At 37.5% G+C, this 23687-nt stretch overlaps 1 protein-coding gene across 1 annotated transcript in view; it reads right to left on the reverse strand.

Annotated features, from left to right (window-relative positions):
• LOC140519358 (liver carboxylesterase 1-like) overlaps nt 1–23099 on the reverse strand; it is a 39450-nt gene extending 16351 nt beyond the window's left edge. Inside the window, exons 1-10 of the mRNA XM_072632268.1 lie at nt 22991–23099; nt 20500–20707; nt 18131–18275; nt 16606–16739; nt 14818–14971; nt 12670–12774; nt 12044–12148; nt 11278–11316; nt 3719–3859; nt 2441–2521 (exon numbers count right to left, since the gene is read on the reverse strand). Coding sequence (XP_072488369.1) covers nt 2441–2521; nt 3719–3859; nt 11278–11316; nt 12044–12148; nt 12670–12774; nt 14818–14971; nt 16606–16739; nt 18131–18275; nt 20500–20707; nt 22991–23042 — 1164 coding nt within the window. The 5' untranslated portion in view covers nt 23043–23099. The remainder of the gene's footprint in view (nt 1–2440; nt 2522–3718; nt 3860–11277; nt 11317–12043; nt 12149–12669; nt 12775–14817; nt 14972–16605; nt 16740–18130; nt 18276–20499; nt 20708–22990) is intronic.
• Nucleotides 23100–23687: the final 588 nt, after the last annotated feature.

Below are 23687 nucleotides of genomic sequence, written 5' to 3' on the forward strand. Positions count from 1 at the left end.
GTAGAGGAAAAGCTGGGAAGATAAATGAGAGAGATGCAAAAAAAATCATGAAAAGCGGGTCAACAACTTGATAAAGGAGACCCCCCAAAAAATTGAAGATAATAACACCTTTAAAAACAGGCTAATTCAACTGGCAAAAGAGAATCAAAAAGCCAATAAGGAGAAGAATACTTTAAAAAGCAGAATTAGCAAAATGGAAAAGGACGTTAAAAAGCTCACTGAAGAAAATAGTTCTTTAAAAATTAGAATTGAAGAGATGGAGGCTAATGACTTCATGAGAAACCAAGAAATCATAAAACAAAACCAAAAGAATGGAAAAATGGAAGATAATGTGAAATATCTCATTGGAAAAACAACTGACCTGGAGAACAGATTCAGGAGAAACAATTTAAAAATTATGGGACTACCTGAAAGCCATGACCAAAGAAAGAGCCTTGACATCATCTTTCATGAAATTATCAAGGAAAATTGCCCTGATATTCTAGAACTAGAGGGCAAAATAAATATTGAAAGAATCCACCCATCACCTCCTGAAAAAGATCCAAAAAGATTAACTCCTAGAAACATTATAGTCAAATTCCAGAGTTCCCAAGTCAAGGAGAAAATATTGCAAGCAGCTAGAAAGAAACAATTTGAGTATTGTGGAAATACAAATAGGATAACACAAGATCTAGCAACTTCAGTATTAAGGGATCAAAGGCCATGGAATATGATATTCTAGAAGTCAAAGGAACTAGGACCAAAACAAAGGATCACCTACCAAGCAAAACTGAATATAATACTTCAGAGGGAAAAATGGTCTTTCAATGAAATAGAGGACTTTCAAGCATTCTTGATGAAAAGACCAGAGCTGAAAAGAAAATTTGAGTTTCAAACACAAGAATGAAGAGAAGCATGAAAAGGTAAACAGGAAAGAGAAATCATAAAGGACTTACTAAAGTTGAACTGTTTACATTCCTACATGGAAAGACAATATTTGTAACTCTTGAAACTTTTTTCAGTATCTGAGTAGTTGATGGGTTTACTTACACACACACACACACACACACACACACACACAGAGAGAGAGAGAGAGAGAGAGAGAGAGAGAGAGAGCACAGGGTGAGTTGAATAGGATGGGATGATATCTAAAAAAATGAAATTAAGGGGTGAGAGAGGAATATTTTGCAAGGAGAAAGGGAGAAATGGAATAGGTCAAATTATCACTAATAAAAGAGGCAAGTGAAAGACTTCTCAGTGGAGGAAAAGGGGGGGAGATGAGAGAAAGCATGAAGCTTACTCTCATTACATTCAACTCAAGGAAGGAATAAAATCCACACTCGTTTTGGCATGATAAGCTATCTTACAACACAATAAAGAAGGGGAGAAGGGGAGAAGTTGGGTGGGGGGGATAATGGATGGGAGGGCAATGGGAAAAGGGAGCAATTAGAAGTCAGCACTCTTGGGGAGGGACAGGATCAAAAGAGAGAAAAGAAGAAATGGGGGACAGGACAGGATGGAGGGAAATATAGTTAGTCTTACACAACATGACTATTATGGAAGTAATTTGCAAAACTACACGAATATGGCCTATATTGAATTGCTTGCCTTCTCAGTGGGGATGGGTAGAAAGGAAGGGAGGAAGAGAGGTTGGAACTCAAAGTTTTAGGAACAACTGTTGAGTATTGTTCTTGCGAAAAACAGGGAAACTAGAAATATAGGTAATGGAATATAGAAATTGATCTTGCTCTACAGGACAAAAGAGAAGATGGGGATAAGGGAAGGGAGAAATGTTAGAAGGGAGGGCTGATTGCTTATAGGAATTATTAGAATGCTCAGAGTTTTGGGGTGGAGGGGAAGGGGAGAGATGGAGAGAAAATTTGAAACTCAACATTTTGTGGAAATGAATGTTTAAAACTTAAATTAAAAAAAGAAGGAAAACAAATACAAAAGAACAGACAAAGATTTCAGTTTTCTAACCAAAAGCATATATCTGTCAGTTAAACTACTTTGAGTACTTGGTGTCTACCTTGAGATGGAAAGAATAATAGTGCTGTAGGAATCACACTGGAACGGGCATAAAGACACTTGGATATATGTCCCAGATCTGTCCCTGGCTAAATGTGTGACCTTTGGGAAACTGATTCCCTCCTCTTTGCCTCAGTTTCCCCATCCATAAAATGGAGCCTTTTGTGGGGCAGCTAGACTGTGCAGTCAATAGAGCCCTGGCTCTGGAATCAGGAGGAAATGAGTCTAAATTCAGTCTCAGACACTTGACACTTGCAAGTTTTGTGACCTTAATCAAATCATTTAACCACAATTGCCTCACCTTCCTCCCTCCAAAGCAACAAAACATATCTTAGTAAAAAAAAAAAAAAATTATGGCTAGATTTTTTTTAACTTTGGTCATCTATGTTTTAAATTCCTCCAAGATATTATTCTATGTCTCTAAATTCCTTACAATAAGTGGATAGGAATCCCATAATAGTGTTGTTGCTGTCTCTTGGTCCAATCCATCCTCTGACAGAGGATATCTCATTGACTGAAAAGAGAAAAGAAACAAGATTCTTATAAAATATTAATGGTTAATGAGAGAAATTAGAACTGTCTATGTTGTAGAAATGAGCAAAATGATTTTATTTTATCTTCAAACTTGAAGTAAAGTTCTCTAATGAGTAGAGTTAGTTCAATGGATTAACATGGTTCACTAAATAGAGTAGGAAACCACACAGTTAAAAAGATGGGGAAAATACCATTTTTTTTCAACTCTTAAAAGCATCATTTGCACCATTTCTTCCAGGAAGACAGAACTGAGATTCCCATGGTGCCCAGAGGGTTGGTCAGTGGGCAGCATCTAGCTTTCTAACACAACAATAAGCTTGAAGGGCAGCTAACTGATACTAGAGCCACATTCCATCAGTTTTCCTGGATGTCACCTTTTGGAAGGTAGATCCAATTATTAGAAGAAACCTTGAACCATTAACACATGAATAGCAACATTTATATCCCAGTGAGTCAATTTATCACAAGATTTAGGGCTGAATAGCTCCATAAAGTAGTCCAACCAATTCATTTTACAGATATGGAAATTGAAGTTCACCAAAGAGCATTAAGAGATATACAAATGGTCACATAAAAACTAGTGACAGAACCAACATTCAAACCCGTGTGTGCAGATCTGAACTCTCATACTGTTCCCATAGTATTGCATTGCCTCCACATTGAGGGAAATCAGAAGGGCCAAATCCACGATTTCATGCAAAACATTTCCAGTTTTAATATGAAGGAATCTCTAGGGAGAACAAGGACATAATACGCTTTATGGGTCATGGGGTGGAATACAAAATGGGAGATCTGGACTCTAATCCCTGTCCTGAAATTAACACAATGCATCAACCTGAGGCAATCTCTTCCCTTTCATGGGCCTTAGTTTTGTCATCTGGGAAATGAGAGATTTGGACTCTGTGCCTTCCAGCTCTAATGTTCTCAGATTCTTTGAATAGGAGAGTGCTAAACGTCGGTTTCAGCCCTGTAACAATTTAACTGTGTAATGCAATTCTTTAGAACTGGAGTCCTGTCCTGAGAGAGAGAAGTGTAGGGTTGTTAACTCAGAATCAACCTCAGAGGATGCCCAGCACTCTGAATGAAACCATTTCTCAGCTTAACCAATGGGAAATATCTGGTCCTGGAGAGAAAAAGAGAAGAATACAAGATTCTGGAAGAAACACAATGCCCTTACCATTGGATAAAACCAGCCAAATTCTTCTTGGGTGATTCCCATAATGAGGGAAATGCCACCAGATTGCTTTTCATCCAGGAGCTCTTTAGGACTTTTGGGGAAAAATACTCCATCCACAACTGTAGGTACAGACACATATTTCTGGAAGAAAAAGAATAGTAATATAGCTAGGATATTTTTCCTCAACCCAGAATGAAATCATTTTTATGTCAATTCTATATATCTTATCTAGGGAGATCATCTCCTTATCCTTTCATAAGATCATCAGGGTAAAGGACCTGAAAATTTGCTCTGGTTGTCTGAACTGCAAGGATAGCTTTGGTCATTGTCTATACATCAGCACTGATTTGGTACTTTTAAATCAATTACATCTGACTTTCTTACAATTGATTTCAGTACAATGAAGGAGAACATCAGAAAAAGATAATCATTGTATGGTCAAAAATCTAGGAAAGCTTTACTGTATAAAAACAAACACATTGAAAAGGATTATCTTGGGGAAAAATTATTGAATAGGAATATGCTGTTTTGTCATCTTTTTGAGGCCAAGTTTAAGTGCCACTTTCTCGAGTAATCTTCCCTAGATTATTCTACCTCATACAGATGTCTTCCTTTTGGAAAATCACTTTGCATTTATTTAATTATGAAAAACAGCTGAACAAGGAACCAGAAATCCAAAGTTTAATCCATGGCTCTAATATTTATAACTGAATGATTGGACAAATACCTTACCATCTCTAAATCTCAATTTCTTTATCTGTAAGATGGGAAGGTACTTTTAATATGTATGTCTCAGAATTATGAAGTAATAAAAAAAATTGTGAGCCACTATCATAACACATACACATAGAAGTATATTAATTACACACATATGTGTAGAAGTCCATATAGAGCTACATAGTCATATATGTAGACATAAATACATATAGGTAAATATATACATATGGTAGATACACATAGAGAAATGTGTTGTTTTACACATGTATGTGTGTAATATACAAAGTGTGTATTTATGGATGGTGTGTGTTTGCATTTGCATATATACATGCATACATATACGTGTATAAGCACACATATGCACATAACCCCACACACATTTACACACATATCACCTTCTAGTATGTACCTCACAGAATTATGAAGTAATCAAAACAGAACTGCGAGTTTGTACCATAAGACATGCACATAGAAATATATAAATTATACATGTATCAATATAAACACATATAAACATACACACTCAGATAGGATATATAGATGTATACATATATATATTTATGGGTATTTGTTTATGTGTGTGTATATATATGTATATATACATATATATGCATATGTACACACATATTATAGATCCACATATAGATACAATGTTTTCTACGTGTATATGTATGTTATACAAATGTGTGTATGTATGGATTAGTGGGCATTAATGCACATGCACATACACACACACATATACACACCTATCACCTTAAATTCAATTGACTTGTTAGCACTCATAGTATTTTGCTTGTCTGGCTTTTTCATCCCATAACAGAATTTCAAAATCTTAGTCAGAATTATGAAAGTTCAGAGGTTGTCTATTCCAACCTAAACCTGAAGTAGAATTCCCTCTATAATGTACCTTCTCAGGCAACTTACAGTGTGTTTAAAGTTCTAATTGTTACAGAGTTTTCTCTTTAGACCAAGCCTTTACTGCTTCTATTTATTGCTCCTGGAGATGGTCTATAGAATCAAACTAAAAAAAAAAATCAAATTGCTTACCTATGTGACAACTCATCAACTACCTCAACACAGCTACTATGTCCTTCCTTTGTTTTCCCTTCTCTAGGCTAAACATGCTTCATTCCTTAGTCTCCTTTGGCATAATTGAGAGGGCCTTCACCCTCGGTGGTTCAGTATCACATAGGCAAGAGACCTCTGTTGAAGTCTTCCAGGCACCCAAGCCTAGTTGTGTGTTATTGAAGCTCTTTATCACTGATTTTGAGAAAAGCACACATTACATGAATATCAAATTTGCACATGACCCAAAGAAAGAAGGACAAACTAGCACACTGAAGGAGTCAGGATTCAAAAATGTCTTGAAAGAGCATTGGGTTGAATCTGACAAAATAAGATTTATGGGAATAAGTGGTAATTCTTACACTTGAACTTCAAAATTAATTTCATTAAGTATGAGGAAGATATGATTAGATATCAATTTGTCTGAAAAAGATCTGAAGATTTTTAAGAAAGGCAATACTAGTCAGCAGTAAGATGTAGAAGACAAAAAGCTAATGTTGTCTCAGGTTGTATTATGAGAGCCATAACTCACAGGAATTAGAAGATGGTATTTCCACTGTACTTTGTCCTCATCATACATCATCCCAAGTATTTTGTTCAGCTATGAATACCTTACTTTACAAAGAACATTGAGAAGTTGGAGGGCGCCAAGAATGTACAAATGGTAAAGGGACTGAAATCCATGACATACAAAGATTTGTTGAAGGTATTGCAAAACATAAGACTTGGGGGGAAGGGATAAACTCATGCCAGTCAAGTTCAAGAATTTGAATGACTCTAAGGTAGACCTTTAGGACTTATTTCAGAAGATAAAACCAAGAACAATTAGTGGAAGTTCCAAATAAATCATTTAGTCATCATACCAGGAAAAAAATCTTTTTAATTAGAATTGTCCAAAATTGGAATATACGCATCTAGGTGGCACAGTAGATAGAGCTCCAGACCAGGGCACAAAGAGTCGAGCTCAACTGAAACAACTAAACAGCAACAACAGCAACAACAAAAATTGAACTGGACTTCCTTGGGTGGTAGTGATTTCCCTCTTACCAGAAGTCCTCAAGAAGATCTTAGATGGTCACTTGTCAGGTATGTTGGTATGGTGAATCCTTTCAGTTATGAGTTGAACTAGCTGAGTGCTAATAAGAGTCCTTCCAATGCTTATATTCTATGATTCTTTGAAACTATAAATAAAATTGTCCATGGTATAAGTATAGCACTTTCTCATTTATAACTCACATAGACATCTATTACTACTTTTGGTTCTGACAATCTCATGAGGTAGGCAGTGAAAGGACTATTATATTGGATTTTCACACAGATAAGAGCACTGAAGTTAGAGTTAGAAGGGACTTTTGGAATAGCTTAGTCCAACCACCACAATCAATAAACATTCTAATTTACAGACATTTCTACAGCTAAATGCTAGTAATAGTTGGATTCCAAATTTGGAACCCAAACTGTCCTGTCCTTAAGAAGCTTTCATGTTCCTCTATAGAGTAAGGAATTCTCCATCACATTCTTTTATAGTTGAGGAAATTGAGGCTCTAAGGAGAGAGTGGCAAAGTCCAGTTTTCCTAATTTCTAATACAGAACACTTCCCTTTATAGCACACTGCCACAGATGCAAACCAGATTACAGGAGTAGACTATCAATGGAATATGGTACCTGAAGCAAGAAGAAAGGAAATATTTACATTGGGTACAAACCAGGCTTGGTTATATTCATGGGGCAAAGAGCTGGAAACATTCAGAAGGCCATACATATAGATCATTGAGTTAAAGGAAATTTATCATAATGTCTCTTCTTTTTCATTCTAGAGGACTTCTTGGACTAAGTGAAATTTTATGAAAATATTGAAGAAAAGATGAAGTCTTAGTGTCTTGCACATACACTAACCTACCTAAGAAGACAAATAACTTTGTAGTAAAGATGACAGATAGAGGTAGAACTAAGGAATGACTGATTACTACTGAAATGAAGCCACGAGGGTTGGAATTTCAAATGACCGGCCAACCCCAGGTAGTTTTCCACCTAATAATTAGCCCACAGCAAAAGCCTTCTAGTGCAATTACAGTTACTGTCATATGTTAGGCAACAGGTGGTAAAGATTGGTAAGAATAGCCATAATTGCCTAGAACCATAGTCTCATCTCTGGGAGCATTTAGGGCATCATTTACATGCCCAAAACATTTGTCTAGCCTAAAATACTGTTTTTATTTTTTTACTTCAAATACTCTGACATAAATAAAAGTTTACTTCTAGCATCTTCATCTACAGAACTATGTTGACATAGATTTTAGCATGGTAGGGGAAAAGTTATATAAAGTCTTAACAAGGTTCTTTAACCTGGAATCTGTGAACTTTGGCTGTTTTTTAAAAATATGTTTTGATAACTGTTTTTCAACACAATTGATTTTACTTATAATTTTGTGTATTTTATACTTTTAAAACATTAAAACCCCTTCTAATAGCCAAAGGAGTCAATCACACACACACACACACACACACACACACACACTCACACACACACATGCATGCATCACATCATATCACATCAAGAATCCTTGGGATAGGGGTCAGAGCCAAGATGGTGGAGTAGAAAGATACACATATACTAGTTCTTACCCCACAACCCATAAAATGCCTGTAAAGAAAGACTCTTGACAAATTCTAGAGCAACAGAAGCTACAGAACAACAGAGTAGAGGAGATTTCCAGCCCAGGGTGACCTGGAAGGCTGGCGAGAAAGGTCCGTCTCACAGGGTATGAAGTGGAACCCAGCCCAGCCTTGGCCACGTGGCATGGCTCTGGGAAGAGGTCATGAGCAGACCTTCAGGGACGGAATCCCCAGCCCAAATAGCAGCGGTTCACAGATCCATCAACCCACAGGTGCCAAAGGTCACTGACAGGATTTTTTCAGCTGGGAAGGGCCTTCCCATAGTTCTGGGCTCAGGCCATATCAGACAGGCTACAGCAGCTTCCACAGCAGCCCCTACAGCAGCCCACATCCACTATTTGATCCTAAAACCCCTGAGGCACTGAGCGGCTGACTCTTACCTCAGCCCTGTGTAGAGGCCCTGCCCCCATCTAATACTCCAGGGGGATTTGAGCAGCTGATCTTTAACACACACTGAATGGCAGCCCTTCCCCTGCAACTTATTTGAATCTCAGCTCCCAGTGCTGTCTTGGCAGAACAGGAGGTGAGATGGTTGTAAAGAGGAAACTCTGCTAAGATTCTGGGCACAAAAATTTCTACTTGGTCCCAGACCAGTGTATAGGCTTGATTGTACCACCCTGGAGGAACTGAGATCTTACAGACCTCCAGAGTATTCCCTACTCTTGACAAAGGACACAAAAGTCAAGCAACAGTTTGGGAAAATGCCCACAAAAGGCAGAAGGGGGAAATAAGACTACAGAAGGTTACGTTCTTGGTGAACAGATATCTTCTCCCATTCTTCCAGATGAGGAAGAACAATGCTTACCATCAGGGAAAGACATAAAAGTCAATGCTGCTGTACCCCCCAAATCCAAAATAAATACTCAATGGTCTCAGGCCACGGAAGAGCTCAAAAAGGATTTTGACAATCAAATAAAAGAAGTGGAGGAAAAATTGGGAAGAGAAACGAGAGAGATGCAAAAAATTCATGAAAAGCCAGTCAACAACTTGCTAAAGGAGACCCACCAAAAATGCTGAAGAAAATAACATCTTTAAAAATAGGCTAACTCAATTGGCAAAAGAGGTTCAAAAAGCCAATGAGAAGAAGAATGCTTTAAAAAGCAGAATTAGTCAAATGGAAAAGGAAGTTCAAAAGCTCACTGAAGAAAATAGTTCTTTAAAAATTAGAATGGAACAGATGGAGGCTAATGACGTTAGGAGAAACCAAGAAATCAGAAAACAAAACCAAAAGAATGAAAAAATGGAAGATAACATGAAATATCTCATTGGAAAAACAACTGACCTGGAAAACAGATTCAGGAGAGACAATTTAAAAATTATGGGACTGAACACCATGATCAGAAAAAGAGCCTAGATGTCATCTTTCATGAAATTATCAAGGAAAATTGCCCTGATATTCTAGAACCAGGGGCAAAATAAATATTGACAAAATCCACCCATCACCTCCTGAAAGAGACCCAAAAAGAGAAACTCCTAAGAACATTATAGCCCAATTTCAGAGTTCCCAGGTCAAGGAGAAAATATTGCAAGCAGCTACAAAGAAACAATTTGAGTACTGTGGAAATACAATCAGGATAACACAAGATCCAGCAGCTTCTACATTAAGAGATCAAAGGGCATGTAATAGGATATTCCAGAAGTCAAAGGAACTAGGACTAAAACCAAGAACTACCTACCCAGCAAAACTGAGTATTTCAGGGGAAAAAATGGTCTTTCAGTGAAACAGAGGACTTTCAAGAATTCTTCATGAAAAGACCAGAGCTGAAAAGAAAATTTGATTTTCAACCACAAGAACCAAGAGAAGCATGAAAAGGTAAACAGGAAAGAGAAATCATAAGGGACTTACTAAAATTGAACTGTTTATGTTCCTACATGCAAAGACAATATTTGTAACTCTTGAAACTTTTTTTTAGTATCTGGGTAGTTGGTATACTTACATACACATGGGCACACCCACACACACAGAGACAGAGAGCACAGGGTGAGGTGAATATGATGGGATCATATCTTAAAGAAATGAAATTAAGGGGTGATAGAGGAATATGTTGGGAGGAGAAAGGAAGAAATGGAATGGGGTAAATTATTTCTCATAAAAGACGCAAGTGGAGGGAAAAAGGGAGGAGGTGAGAGAAAAAACATGAAGCTTACTCTCATCACATTCGACTCAAGGAAGGAATGAAATCCACACTCATTTTGGTATGAAAACCTACCTTACAATGCAGGAAAGTGGGAGAGAAGAGGATAAACAGGGTGGGGATCATGATGGAAGGGAGGGCAATGGGAGGAGGGAGCAATTAGAAGTCAACACTCTTGGGGAGGGACAAGGTCAAAAGAGAGAATAGAAGAAATGGGGGGGCAATATAGGATGGAGGAAAATATAGTTAGTCTTTCACAACATGGCTATTATGGAAGTCATTTGCAAAACTACACAAATATGGCCTATATTGAATTGCTTGCCTTCCCAATGGGGATAGGTAGAAAGGAAGGGAGGAAGAGAAGTTGGAACTCAAAGTTTTAGAAACAACTGTTGAGTATTGTTCTCGCACACAACGAGGAAATAAGAAATACAGGTAATGGTGTATAGAAATTTATCTTGTCCTACAGGACAAAAGAGAAGATGGGGATAAGGGAATGGAGGGATGTTAGGAGGAAAGGCAGATTGGTGATAAGGGTAATTAGAATGCTTGGAGTTTTAGGGTGGGGGGAGGGGAGAAATGGGGAGAAAATTTGGAACTGAAAATTTTGTGGAAATTAATGTTGAAAACTTAAATAAGTAAATTAATTTTAAAAAAGCAATTAAAAAAAGAGTCCTTGATATAGAAGCTACTCTGAAACTGAAAAGGTCAGTCCCAAATTCCTGAAGAGGAATTTTCAGCTATGTGTAATTGTGTCCCGAGATTATAATGAGGTCCTATTATAAAATATGACATTGAATTATTCCATTCTGAGATGACTGCCTTTTCTGTACTTTTCTGTACTTAAGTAGAACTTAGACCCTAAAATTCTACCACTTATCATAATGCTTCTCATGTTTACTAACTGACTGATTGACTAACTTTAAGGAATCAAGAGTTATCATTAAAATAATAAAAATAACTTACCTCTGTGGGATTTCCTGTGAAATCCAACCGGAACAATTTCTGTCAAGTCATAAAAAAGAAGATTGAATGAAAAAAATTTCCCACATAGAGCTGATCTTCCAAATTTCCTTGATAACACTTTATTTCTCACAGTATTCTCAAGAAGGTGCTTATGGAAGAAATGCACAGGACTCCTGGTCTCTCTTAGCTCCTGGCAAAGTCAAGCTTTGAGAACCACAAAGAGAGTAACAAGGCCTCTAGGGATTCATGCTTAGAACCACTACCCTCCTACTTTCACTTAACACATCATAGGCATTTGGGAGAAAATACAGGTGAGATCAACTCTTCTAGAAATGAATGGTGACATTCTTTTCTCAACTTGTTGAATAAATCTAATTTTTCATAGCTCATCACTACCCCATACAATACCTGGTCTCCATTCTAAGAGACAAAGTGAAGAAAAGGAGACAACATTATCTACTTGATGAGCCTAAAATAAAGATTGCATTTGGTGTAAATTATGTCAATGTCTCTGAAACTCATGCAGTAAGAGTCCCATAATTGCATTTTGAACATGTTTGACCCTTGTTCTCCATATCTCTGCAATCTCTGGATTCTCCCAAGATTCTTCAATTATTTTTGATAAACTGGCACCACATGTGCAGGAGAGTATTGTAGCAAATATACAAGTTATTCTAGGACCAACAAACTACTTGAGTGACTGAAGTGACCATACACAATGAAAGTTGTCTGAGGGTCAAGAGGTAAGGATTCTAACATCACTTACCAACTCCTCAGTTATATTCAAAATCTCGTCTTCTGTCTTCTGTCTCAGACACTGAACCAGGATGGCTGACGTGGTTGTTTTACATCCAGCAATAGCTGCAATTTTCTGTAACAAAATATAAAAGGGAACAATTTTTCCTATGAGCCCATGGGGTAGAAGAGTTATAGCCAAAGCATTATATGCCTGGATGTGCAGCAAAATTGTATAGAATCTAAAGTCAGAGGACTTGGATTCAAATCCTGGCTCTACCCTTTGCTTCCTATGTGACATGGGGATGTCATTTCCTCATTCAAAGTCATTGTTATGAAGGAAAATGAAGTGGTTAAAATACATGACTTTTCCCATCCCTTCCAGCTTTCCTTTTCTTTTGTTGTCCTTTGTTCTCAGAGAGAACCAAAGTGACACCACTATATTAGAGTCAAGTTACAGTGTGCCCAATCAGACAATAGATGTGGCTGATCAGACCAGTACAGTCTCAGAATGCTCTACCACAGGTTGGGCACAAGTAGTACATGTGAAGATTTGGAGTGGATTCTCTAATTATGTATATCTCACTCCAAATTTAATCATTTTAAGTATTTAAATGCAGTCAAGTGTTTGGAACAGCACATAATGCAAGGGCCTACCTCAGCAATTGGTTTGACATTGTGACTGAACAGATATTTTACAAGCACAACTCCACTCTGAAAAATGGCTCGGTGGAAGAGATTCTTGGTCAAAGGAGACAGAACCTGAGAGAACAATGACAGAAATTAAAATACAATTCAGGAGCAAAACTGTAACTAGAGTAGAAAAACCATGACTTTCCTCTAGGGCATGAAATTTAGATGATGCTGATATACCCTCTCTTCCATCTTTAGGATTAAAAAAAAAAACTATGACCTTAGCAATCAGTTACTAAAATAATTAGGTAAAATAGAATCAGAGGCCATGCTATAGTGTATGAGGGGCTAGATTTGGAGTTGAGAAATCAGGATTAATGTTCTTTCCTTGACACCCACTGGCTATGTGACCCTGTACAAGCAACTTAACTTATCATTATGCTCAGGGAGTTCTCTGAGATAACAATTTGCAGGGAAATTAAGGATTTACATTTTTTTCCTTATCAGGAGTTTCCATTACTAATAAAATCATAGGTCTGAATTCTGCCTAGAATCTACCTAGAAATCAGCCAAAATAAGATACTAGTAGAGTGCACACTTCCCCCCTTGGTACTCACACTCCATTTTAGCTATGCCATGTTTTCCTACTGAATTGAGTGAGGGCCTTCCTAGTCATAGCCTCTGTCTCATCTGTATTCAATTTGTTTCCATCCAGTAAAATAGAAACTTTTTGAAGGAAGGGTCTGTCTTTTTATTTTTTGTATCACAGTTTATCACAGTATGAATTTAATAAATGCTTATAGCATAAATACATAAGTATACTCAGATCTTTCTCTTCATAGATATTTTTTATCCCCAGGGTCTTCTTCTCTTCCCTCCTCTTTGTCTTAAAATACTGATTTAAAGACATGTTTCATGTTACTTGTCCCAGATGCCAAAATGTCTCTTCACAGAATGGTTCAAGAGCCCTGATATAATCATCTTACTGGACTAAGAGTATAATTAATGAATTAAAGGTTTTTTTTTCTTCTTAGGCCATGTTTCCAGTGTTGATTAGGCATAAATCTGAGAATTTAGTTTCTCAATGAAAATTTCTAAAAGATACAGCAATTAACAAAGGCATGAGTTGCTTGAATCAAAAATGTGTATCAGCCTGGTTTATAAAAAATGTTGGGCAAAACCAAAAAGGTGATTTTTTTTCCACTTGGACACCCCACTTTTTCCCTTTTCCCATACTCATTGACTTCCATGCATTTTCTTCTAAAATTCAGCTTTCTCAGGACTTCTCCTCTTCTCCCTATCAAAATTTGTTTTTAGGAAAATTCATGATGAATATATTCACATGGAGGTGTCAATGGCCAATTAGAGTTAATATGCAACCCTTCCAAGGGAAATTTGCATTAGGAGTGGGGAACAACCTATAAGATAATGAAATTCTGAGATTGGAACACTAGAATTTCTGTGGGATGGGTCACTTACTGGCCTGGAAATCACTGTGAATGTGTTGTCTGTCTGTCTGTAGGTCAAGAGTAGCCCAAATTCTATATTTAAGTGGTGTCAAGTACAATATCGTCAAGAGTGTGCCAGTTTCATAAAGTTTGTTTGGACTACCTTAAGAAGAATTATGGAGATTTTCATAGTACTCTTAACTATTTAGTGTACTTGGAAAGAATATTAGATTTGGAATCTAGAGACATGGATTTGAGCAACAGGTCAAACACTTCATGACAGTGAAACTACAGCCACTAAATCTGTCTGAGACTCAGTTTTCTCATCTTTGAAATACAAGCAATAATGTGTGTATTACCTACTTTATATTGCATTTTTGAGGAAAATGATTTAAAAGTACTATATAAAATAATTGTTGCTAGTGCTATTAAAAAAAGAACATAAATTTGAAAAATGAGTAAGTGCTATAGCCCATAGATCATTATTAGTAGCTGTCTTAAATCAGTCCTGAGGCATGGCCAGTTTTGTATTTGAGTCAGTGACATTCTACTATCTGGTTGGTGAAGAAATCCACTGTCTTGAAACATATAGTCATTGCTTACTGTTGCAAGAGCCAAAGTTTCCTTTTATACCAGAAATTTCTGTGTTGCTTGGGTTCCCACCCTGAGCTCAGAAACACTGAGAGAAGTCTCTGAATCAAAGCATAGTGCTCTGAAATCTCACCAGTGCTGAAACACTAAAACCTCCTGAATCTTCACCAAAGATGGTCACAGAACTTGGGTCTCCTCCAAAGTTGGCAATATTCCTCTGGATCCAATGGAGTGCTGCCACTTGGTCTAAGCAACCCCAATTTCCTGAAGCATGTTCATCTCCAGTGCTGCAAGGGAGAGAAGAGGAGATGGATAGATGAATAGATGGATAGATGGATGGATGGAGAAAGGGGAATGATTGTCAAAGACTAGGCCTTCTGAAAGAAGTTAATGTCAAGAAATGAGAGGCAGTATAGAAGAAAGAATATTGACTGACAGTAGAAATCTTGTTTCAAATATGGCCTTTGCTATATTTGACAATTAGCTATACGTTCATGGGCAAGTAATTTAAGCTTCATTTTCTTCATATATAAAATTGATAACAATAAAACTTACCTAAAATATGGATGAGAGGCAAATTTGACAGCAAATATTTTACAAAATGGAGATTTTTACATTTTTACAAAATGGCATTATTATTAGGAATAACTAGTTACATGGAAAATTGGGGGTAATGGTGAGCTTCCATACCTCCAGGAAATCTAGTTTAACTTTCAACATTGTTATTTTTATAACTTTGTAATACTAATTTAAATGAAAGATCTTCCCCATTAATTAATAGACCTCTGAGACCTGAGTGGGTCACATGGAAGTCTGAGTCATGTGGAGTTTGTGGTGGGAGGAGCTTGCTGAAAGGGTGGAACAAGAGGAGTGGAAAAGGAAGAGGCAGTTAGAGAAGAGCTGAGATGAAATTTAGTCATAAGAACCATCAGAGCTAGGAAGGATGCAGGCAAGCAGGCAGTTGGCTAGCATGAGTAAGAGTTTGTTTGTGATTTTGTTTAAGAGAGCCTGCCTTTGATTTTTTTAATGGAGCTGGTTTGTGGGAAGCCTAGCAGGGGGAATCCTTGGGGATGGTGTAGTTCCCTCTTGCTATTGTGTCTAGATTATGATGGATTTGGCTTTCTGTTGTCTGAATAAATGTTATGGTTCTTCCTTCCATGTGGAAAGTCTGTTGTATTTTGTGATTTAAAATTGTACCAGGATATTCATGGCTGTCATAGGCACTGTGAATATCATATGGGTGCTATAATTTTGTAAATAGATCCTCCTTTCTTCTCTAGATGTAAGTATTATGACAGCAACAATCAGGTATTCTAATTTCTTCTGTTAACTCCATGATCTCTCTCATCCAAATAATCCAAGATTACTGATCTTCCTACCACTGTCCAACTCCCTCACCCCAACCTGAATTATGGTTATACTAGGTATTTTTAATAAACGTTTCTTAGTTTGAATTCTATGATTCCTATGTAGAAAATACTCAATGGGTACAAAAAGAATGAATGAATACATAAAGGGTCTTTAAACCCTCATTGATGAATTGGACACATATCAATTGCTACCCCCAGCTAAATATGGACAACTACAGGATAGCAGCAGCATTGATACTGATTATATGCCCACACTGCTACAAGTATGGGACTTAACACAGGCCCTGTGACCTCAAGAAGATTATATTATAGAAGCGTGGACAATAGGTCCACATGTATACTGATTTCTAAGAAAGTAAATGCAGCAAATAGAAATATTCTCTGTTGGGATGAGGTGATATAGTACATATATATGCTTTTCAAAGATGTTTCCATAAGAATCAGTCTGAAAATTTCATAGATGCAGACTATCAAGCATAGGGTAGTAGCATCAGCAGAAGGCTCACAATTCTTGTTTGGTGCCATTTGAATTCCTAGACTCCAGATCTTACCTAAAGAACCCAAAGATTCCTATACGGTACTGAATGGATACTACCACCACATTCTCAAGGGCTGAGAGGGCCAGTCCATTATAGGTTGAAGCCTCACCCATAAACAAAACCCCTCCATGGATCCACACCATCACCTGGGAAATAAGGAGGAAAATTGTTTTGATCAAAGAGACTGGAACTGAAAGGAACATCAGAAAGTGAATGTTTAAACTTTGCAGGCCATATGATCTGTATAGTACTTTGTTTTTAGTGAAGAGGTATAATATAATAGAAAAGTCCCTGGAATAGGAATCAAGAGACCTATTTTCTAGGTCTAACTTAACCACCAACTTACGCAGTGACCACAAGACAATTAGTTCCCTTTTCTAAATCCTAAATTATCTCTGGTATGATGATTGTGATCCTCTGAAATTGTGATCCCATGTTACTGCATGGAAATACTTTTTCTTGCATTCAGGCATTCATTCATTTAATAAATGGAAGAACATGCATGAAAATATTTTGCAAATATGAGGCAATCAACCAATAAACCAACATTTATTAAACATATATTGTATACAATACACCTGATTTTGTAGGTCTAATTGCCTACACACACACACACACACACACACACACACACACATATATGATGGGGAAACAAGAACAAAGCCAGTTTCCATACTTAAGAGATTCACATTCTGAAAGGCAAGATCACACATATATGTCTAAGTAGAGATATATACAAATATGTATAAAAATACTAAAGGCAATTGTTTTGGAGGAGAACTGGAAACTGGGAGATCGCGAATGACCTCAGTTAGGAGGAGATGACATTTGAATGGAGCTCAGAAGGGAGTTAGGGATTCTGAGAGGTAGAGATAGGGTAAGAATGCATTCCATGAATCAGGGATAGCCTGTGCAAAGGCACTGAGATGGAAGATAGAAAGTCATATGTAAGGGAAAGTTCAAAGACTAATTTGACTGTTGTGAAGAGAACCTGAATGGGTTCAGATGAAGGCTGGAAAGATAGGTTTACAAATAGTATTTCATCTGATCCTCATGATTCTGTGAGGTAGGTATTTTTATTACTAGTACTAATAATTATAATAGCAAAGTGACAGGGTCTTATCTGAATTCTAGGAATAGGATAATTTTAGCAGTATATGGTGGAAAGATAGGACAAGGGAGAGATCTAGAGAGACCACTAAAAAGACTTCTAATTTTAAATTAAAAAAATCTTTCTAATTTGTTATCTTATTATTTTACTATTTATTTTTTGCTCCTAGGTACAGTTGTGTACTTTGCACCCCTGTCCTAGGCTATGGTTGAGGAAAATTGAGTTGAAGCAGATAAAATGAAATGACCTTTTTAAGATCATAAAGTCTAACTATTGGAGATCTGACCAAAGGGAGATGTTAATCTCTTTTAAATCCCTCCAAAACAAGGGCTGCTTCCTTGTTGTCCTGTGCTGTAGAAACAAGAGATAACCATGACTCATATATTGATTCCATATCATAGTCAACTCTTGCATGAGGCTTCTTACCGGTAAGTTAGATTTCTTTGTCAGAATAGCTGGTGTGTAAATATTTAGGTACAAACAATCTTCAGAATATCTCAATGAAATGCTTTCATTCCGAAAGGCAAAAAGTGCCATCAAGTACTTTGATACTTCAGGGTTCTGGGTGCATCTGTTCAATGAAACAAGAGAAAATCATTTCTTTTAAGCAGCATCTCAGTAAAACACATTTGGGTCACATAATCACTTGTCAGAGGATACAATTTTGAACATTCATTTTTAAAGTTTTACGTTCCACATTCTCTCCCTTCCTCCCTCCTCACCCACCTTCTTTGAGAAAGCAAGCTTTTTATATAGGTCATACATGTGTAGCCATGCAAAACACTTTCAAAGCAGTCACCTTTCAAAAGACTAACCACATTTCCCTCTATCCTGTCCAGTCCTCCATTTATTCTATTCTTTCCCTTGACCTGTCCCCCAACAATAGTGTTTGCATGTGATTACCTATTCCTCCAATCTACCATCCTCTCCATCATCCTCCCTCACCTATCCCCTTCCCCCTACCTTTCTGTAGGGTAAGATATATTTTCATACCCAATGGAGTATGTGATATTCCCTCCTTAAGCCAAAGATAATGAGAGTAAGGTTCACTTATTCCCTCTCATTTCTCCCCTCTTCTCCTCCTCTGAGCTCTTTGTTAAGTGGAGAGTATACCACCCCAAATTTCAGGGGTTCAGTACAGGTGTTTCCAGACATATCTTTGGGGAACTGTAAATTCTCAGTTCCACAACAGTGCTATGATCAAAGGAGATATGTTCACTCCTCTCCTGGCCTGCACTCTGGTTGGTGAGCAACCACTAGCACTCTCCTCTGACCTGGAGCTGCGAGTAGAATTTGCTCTCCACAGATGCTACCAGCTCTGCCACACCAGTACTCCTCTTTGACCCAGGACCACCATTCAGGACTGCAACCCAGATCAGCTGCTTGAATTCCCCACCATATGTGGTCCATGAGCCCCAAAGGAAGCTGTTGCTGTAGCAGTACCTGCTTCCACCCTAGGACTGAGGAGAGAGCATGTTCCTCTCTCACCAAGGTGAAAGCTTTCCCATTGACCTTTGAATCTGTCTTTGTATTTGGGGGTTGAGAAGTAAGGAAACTGCTGCAGTTGCTGTTAATTCAGTGCCCTGAGGCCAGCTCCAGTCCATTCCTGGCCAGCACAGTCCACACTGGGCTGTACTCCACTGTGACCTGGTCCAATAGACTCTGCCAGCCAGTTTTCCAGATTGTCTTGGTCTAGAAATATCTCTCACTCTGTCATTTTGTGGATTCTGCTCTAGAATTTGCTAAGAGTATATTTAGAGCTATTTTGAGGCACTTGGGGGATAGCTCAGGTGGATGTCTGTTTCTGCTTTGCCATTTTGGTTCTACTCTCCTTAATTATTATTATCTAAGGATGAAATGTTTACTTGTGTTGAAGGCAAGAGTGGAAAAGGGGGAGGAGGTTTATATGAAAACAGAGATACTGCAGATATTATTCTGTCCTTTGAAACATTGGGGTAACTCCAGGGGCAGCGAGATGCAAAATCAGGGATCCAGAGTTGTACCTAACCATAATGAAGGTGGACTGCCCCTTACTCTCTGTACTCTCCCTACTGTACCAAAACATATTTTCCTTCAATTTATACACTTTATTGTAACTATTTGCTATACTATAATTTTAAAAAGACAGTCCCTCATCTTATATAAACAGTGAACTTGTAGGATGTGCTGTAGTCCTCTCATATCTAATGTGGAAATTAAAAAAAAAAAAAACTCAGAGAGGTTCAACCATTGGTCCTGGGTCACAGCTACAAAGGAGCATAGTCAGGGCTAGAATCCTCATATTTATTTGAGTCCTTTTTTGTCCCAAACCAATTTTTTCATACCCACTGAAGTCCTGAGAGCAATGGAGAGGTTGTTTTATAACTAAGGATGGTCCTGAGGTGACTAAAACTTGGAAGAAAAGGGCATTTGCCATTCTGATCAGGACATTATTTGAGTTTAAATGAGCAAATAAACCAATACTTACATCATCTATTTTGGTTTGCCTACAGCTGTAGATCCATTATTTATCCATTATCACTGAAATTCCCAGAGTAGACGAATCATGTCTTACCTCAGGAGCAGCATTATGTGAAAATTGAGAACCTCTTTAACAAACCCTCCAGCCTCTGATAAGGATTAAGGTAGGGGATAGAAAAGGGAAAAAAAACACAGTAGTATTTCCCCAGGAGGAGGGAAAAATGGAAGATTCTCAAATGATTTGACTAGAAACTAATCTAAGAATAAGAAGACATAATGTTTTTCTCCATATTTATCCCACCCTTCCCAAAAAGAGGTTGAAGATTGATGCTTACGCAGGTGGGTATGTAGTAGTATTCTTCACATAGTTCCAGGGCTCAGGAGGCTGGGGTGGTCTGAATCTCAGGGGTCCAAGAGGAGGTTTGGCAAAAGGAACACCCAGGAAAACCTGGACAGGTATGTCAAATCCTTGCAATGTTTCTTGTTTGCCTTGGACTTTCCCATATTCAGTGTCCACTATGGGCATTGAAGTTTGCTTCTGTTCTGTGCCACAATGAGAGAGGAAAAGTTAGTGTCACTAGGGAGGCAACAGAACTGAGTAGAATCACTAGGAGCCAGGAGCCCTGGGTAGCTCTGTCCCTTTGCAACAAAAAGGTGAAGAAGATGAAGAAGAAAAAAAAAGGAGGAGAAAAATGAAGGGAAGGACAGAAAAGAAGCAAGAAGACAGGAAGAGAGAAGGAGAGAAAGAAGAAAGAGGGGGCAGTGAGAAAGAGGGAGAGATCAAGATGGAGGGAGAAGTTGAGGGAGAGAGACAGAAAGACAGAAAGAGAAGCAGTGCTCCCTTAATATTAGTAAAGCGAGAATGCAAACTCATCTAGTAGCTCACTGCATGAATATTTTCTTAAACCTTACTAGATCACTATTTTTGCTTATTTAATCAAATAGATGAAAATACAGAATGACAAGTTTAGGTTTTACGTCAAGAATTTTCCAAAAGAGAATTAGATTAGGATGGAGTGGATTCCATTCCATTGAAGTTGAGTAAATACTTGGCAACTAATTTATAGCGGGGGTTGCTTTCATGAATATAAATTTGAGTGTATAATTACTGAATTCCCTTCAAACACTGAATTAATATGATTCTAGTATTTCTTAGTGTCTGTTATAAATATGGAAGGAAAAAGAAGAGAGAGGAAAGAAGATATATGAAAGAGATAATGATAAAAATACAATCTTTAAAATCTGTATATAGAATGTCATAGTTGGCTAAAGTTGACCATCCTCTTTCTCATTCATTCATTCATTTATTCATCTATTCATTAATTCACTCAGCCAACCATTTCTTTATTGTCCTACTATGAGTCAAGTGCTTTACTAACCACTGGAAATAAAGAGAAAGGTGAAAGAGTTCCTGCCCTCAAATATCTTTCAGTCTAGCCTGGGAAGATAAATATATGTAGGCAAATATACACAGGAATCTCTATGTGTATATGTATAGGAGACAGGAAGACTCATCATCCTGAGTAAAAATCTGACCTTAGACATCTACTAGGTGTGTGATGCTGGGCAAGACACTTAATCCTGTTTTCCTCAATTTCCTCATCTATAAAATGAGCTGGAGAAGGCAATGGCAAACAGCTTTATTATCTATGAAAAAAGTCCAAATTGGGTCATGAAGTGTCGGGACATGATTGAAGTGAATGAACAACATTCATAACTGGGATGGGCTGAGGACGTCTTCTTGTAGGATGTGGCACCTGAATTAAAAGTAACTAAGATTTCTTAGAGCAGAGTTTAGGAAGGAATTCATTGCAGTCATGAAGGGAGCAGCTAATGCAAAGGCCTGGAGAAGGACTATCAAGAACAAGATGGCCAATTTGACTTGAATCTTAAATGTGTCTATTTTAATGCCAGACATGAGGGTGGGTCCAGTCTTTGTATGGCAAACAGAGAGGTAGCATGGAAGAATAGTGAAAAGGCTACAACACAAGCCACCTTGTTTCTAGTCTAGTCTATGCAAGTGAATTATTCTTCTCTCTATTCTCTACTGGCCTCAATTTCCACTGCAGACTGAGAGTGCTGAAAAAGATCATCTATAAGATTCCATATAACTGTGACATTTCAGGACCTGAACTGTGCAATTTAAGTGAATTATAGTTTTGTTTTTGTTTTTTAATCTTCCATTAAGTGACTCATTCCCTAGGATATTTTATAAGCTATGGGATCATAGCCTGTTTTGTGTTCTGGATCATTTTGGCAATCTGATAAAGCTAAAACCCTTCTCAGAACAATATTTTTAAATATAGAAATAAAATGCACAGAATTGCAAAGAAAATCAAATATATTAAAATACGACTATTGAAATATTAAAAAGCACATTTAGTTCACTGACATCTGGTTAAGAATCTTTTCACTACACTTAAAAAAAATAAAACAGAATCACTTAAGATTTTTCTAAGTAAGCTATCTCTCAGCCTGGAAGTGTCAGCTTCCTCCCGATCCTGCATTAAAACAAAGAAACACAGACACACACAGACACAGATACAGACACACAGACACACACACACACACACACACACACACACACACACCTTCACATGGAAAGCCACAGGAAATGTCATGAAATGAGTACTCATGAAACAGGAGTTCCCAGTGTTGCCCACAATTTTTTTTTCTTTGTTACTTGTTCATTGAAATTATTTGTTCATTTAAAATTAAGTTCATAGCAAAAAATGAAATCCTAGTACCTGTCTAGTTTACTCCTAAGATATTAAGAAGGAGCTTCTACTGTCTATTATTTTTTGGAAGGGAAATAAAATATGTTACCTTCAACTGGGAAAGCAGTGATGGAGCTCAACACCAGTGAAAGCAGCCACATCTTGTTGGGAGCAGGGGTTTCTCACTTGGCTGGTTCAAGGATCTGATCTGTCCTTCAGAACTGCTGGTGCTTTTATAATGCTCAAGACCTCTCACTGAATGACTGACTAAGGGGTGGAAAATTAAAACTCATAAAATCAAGAAAGGAATTTTCCTCCTTCCAATAATAGTCTTGGAAAGGTGGTATCAGTAATGGTATATTAAGCCTACACCCCTTTGTAACTCACCCTCTAAATTTTTATAGCTCTAACTCCAAAATGCTCACATTAAAAAGTCAACACCCATGTCAATAGGCAAGGCCAAAGTTATAGAAGGTCTTCTTTAATCATGAATTCCATCTAAATCTCACACTGGAATCTGGTGTGGAAACTGTAAGCTTAGATAACCCACCCATTCTTCCTGGACAAGTGACCTTCAAGGACTGCACTAATTTCTCACTTTTCCTTCTTCAGAGAATCAGTCATTTAGGGAAAGACTGCTATTTGTAAAGAAAACCTTGATAAAATATGGGGAAACAGGAAAGAAAAGAAAGGACATACACCTGTCCTTTGCAGGGGAAAGGTAGTCACATCTGTAAAATAAAGCATAACATTTACAACATGAAATAAAGAATAATTTATATTTCTTTGACTTTTATGCCTTATAA

Source organism: Notamacropus eugenii, chromosome 1 (genome assembly GCF_028372415.1).
Source record: "Notamacropus eugenii isolate mMacEug1 chromosome 1, mMacEug1.pri_v2, whole genome shotgun sequence".
Lineage (NCBI taxonomy): Eukaryota > Metazoa > Chordata > Mammalia > Diprotodontia > Macropodidae > Notamacropus > Notamacropus eugenii.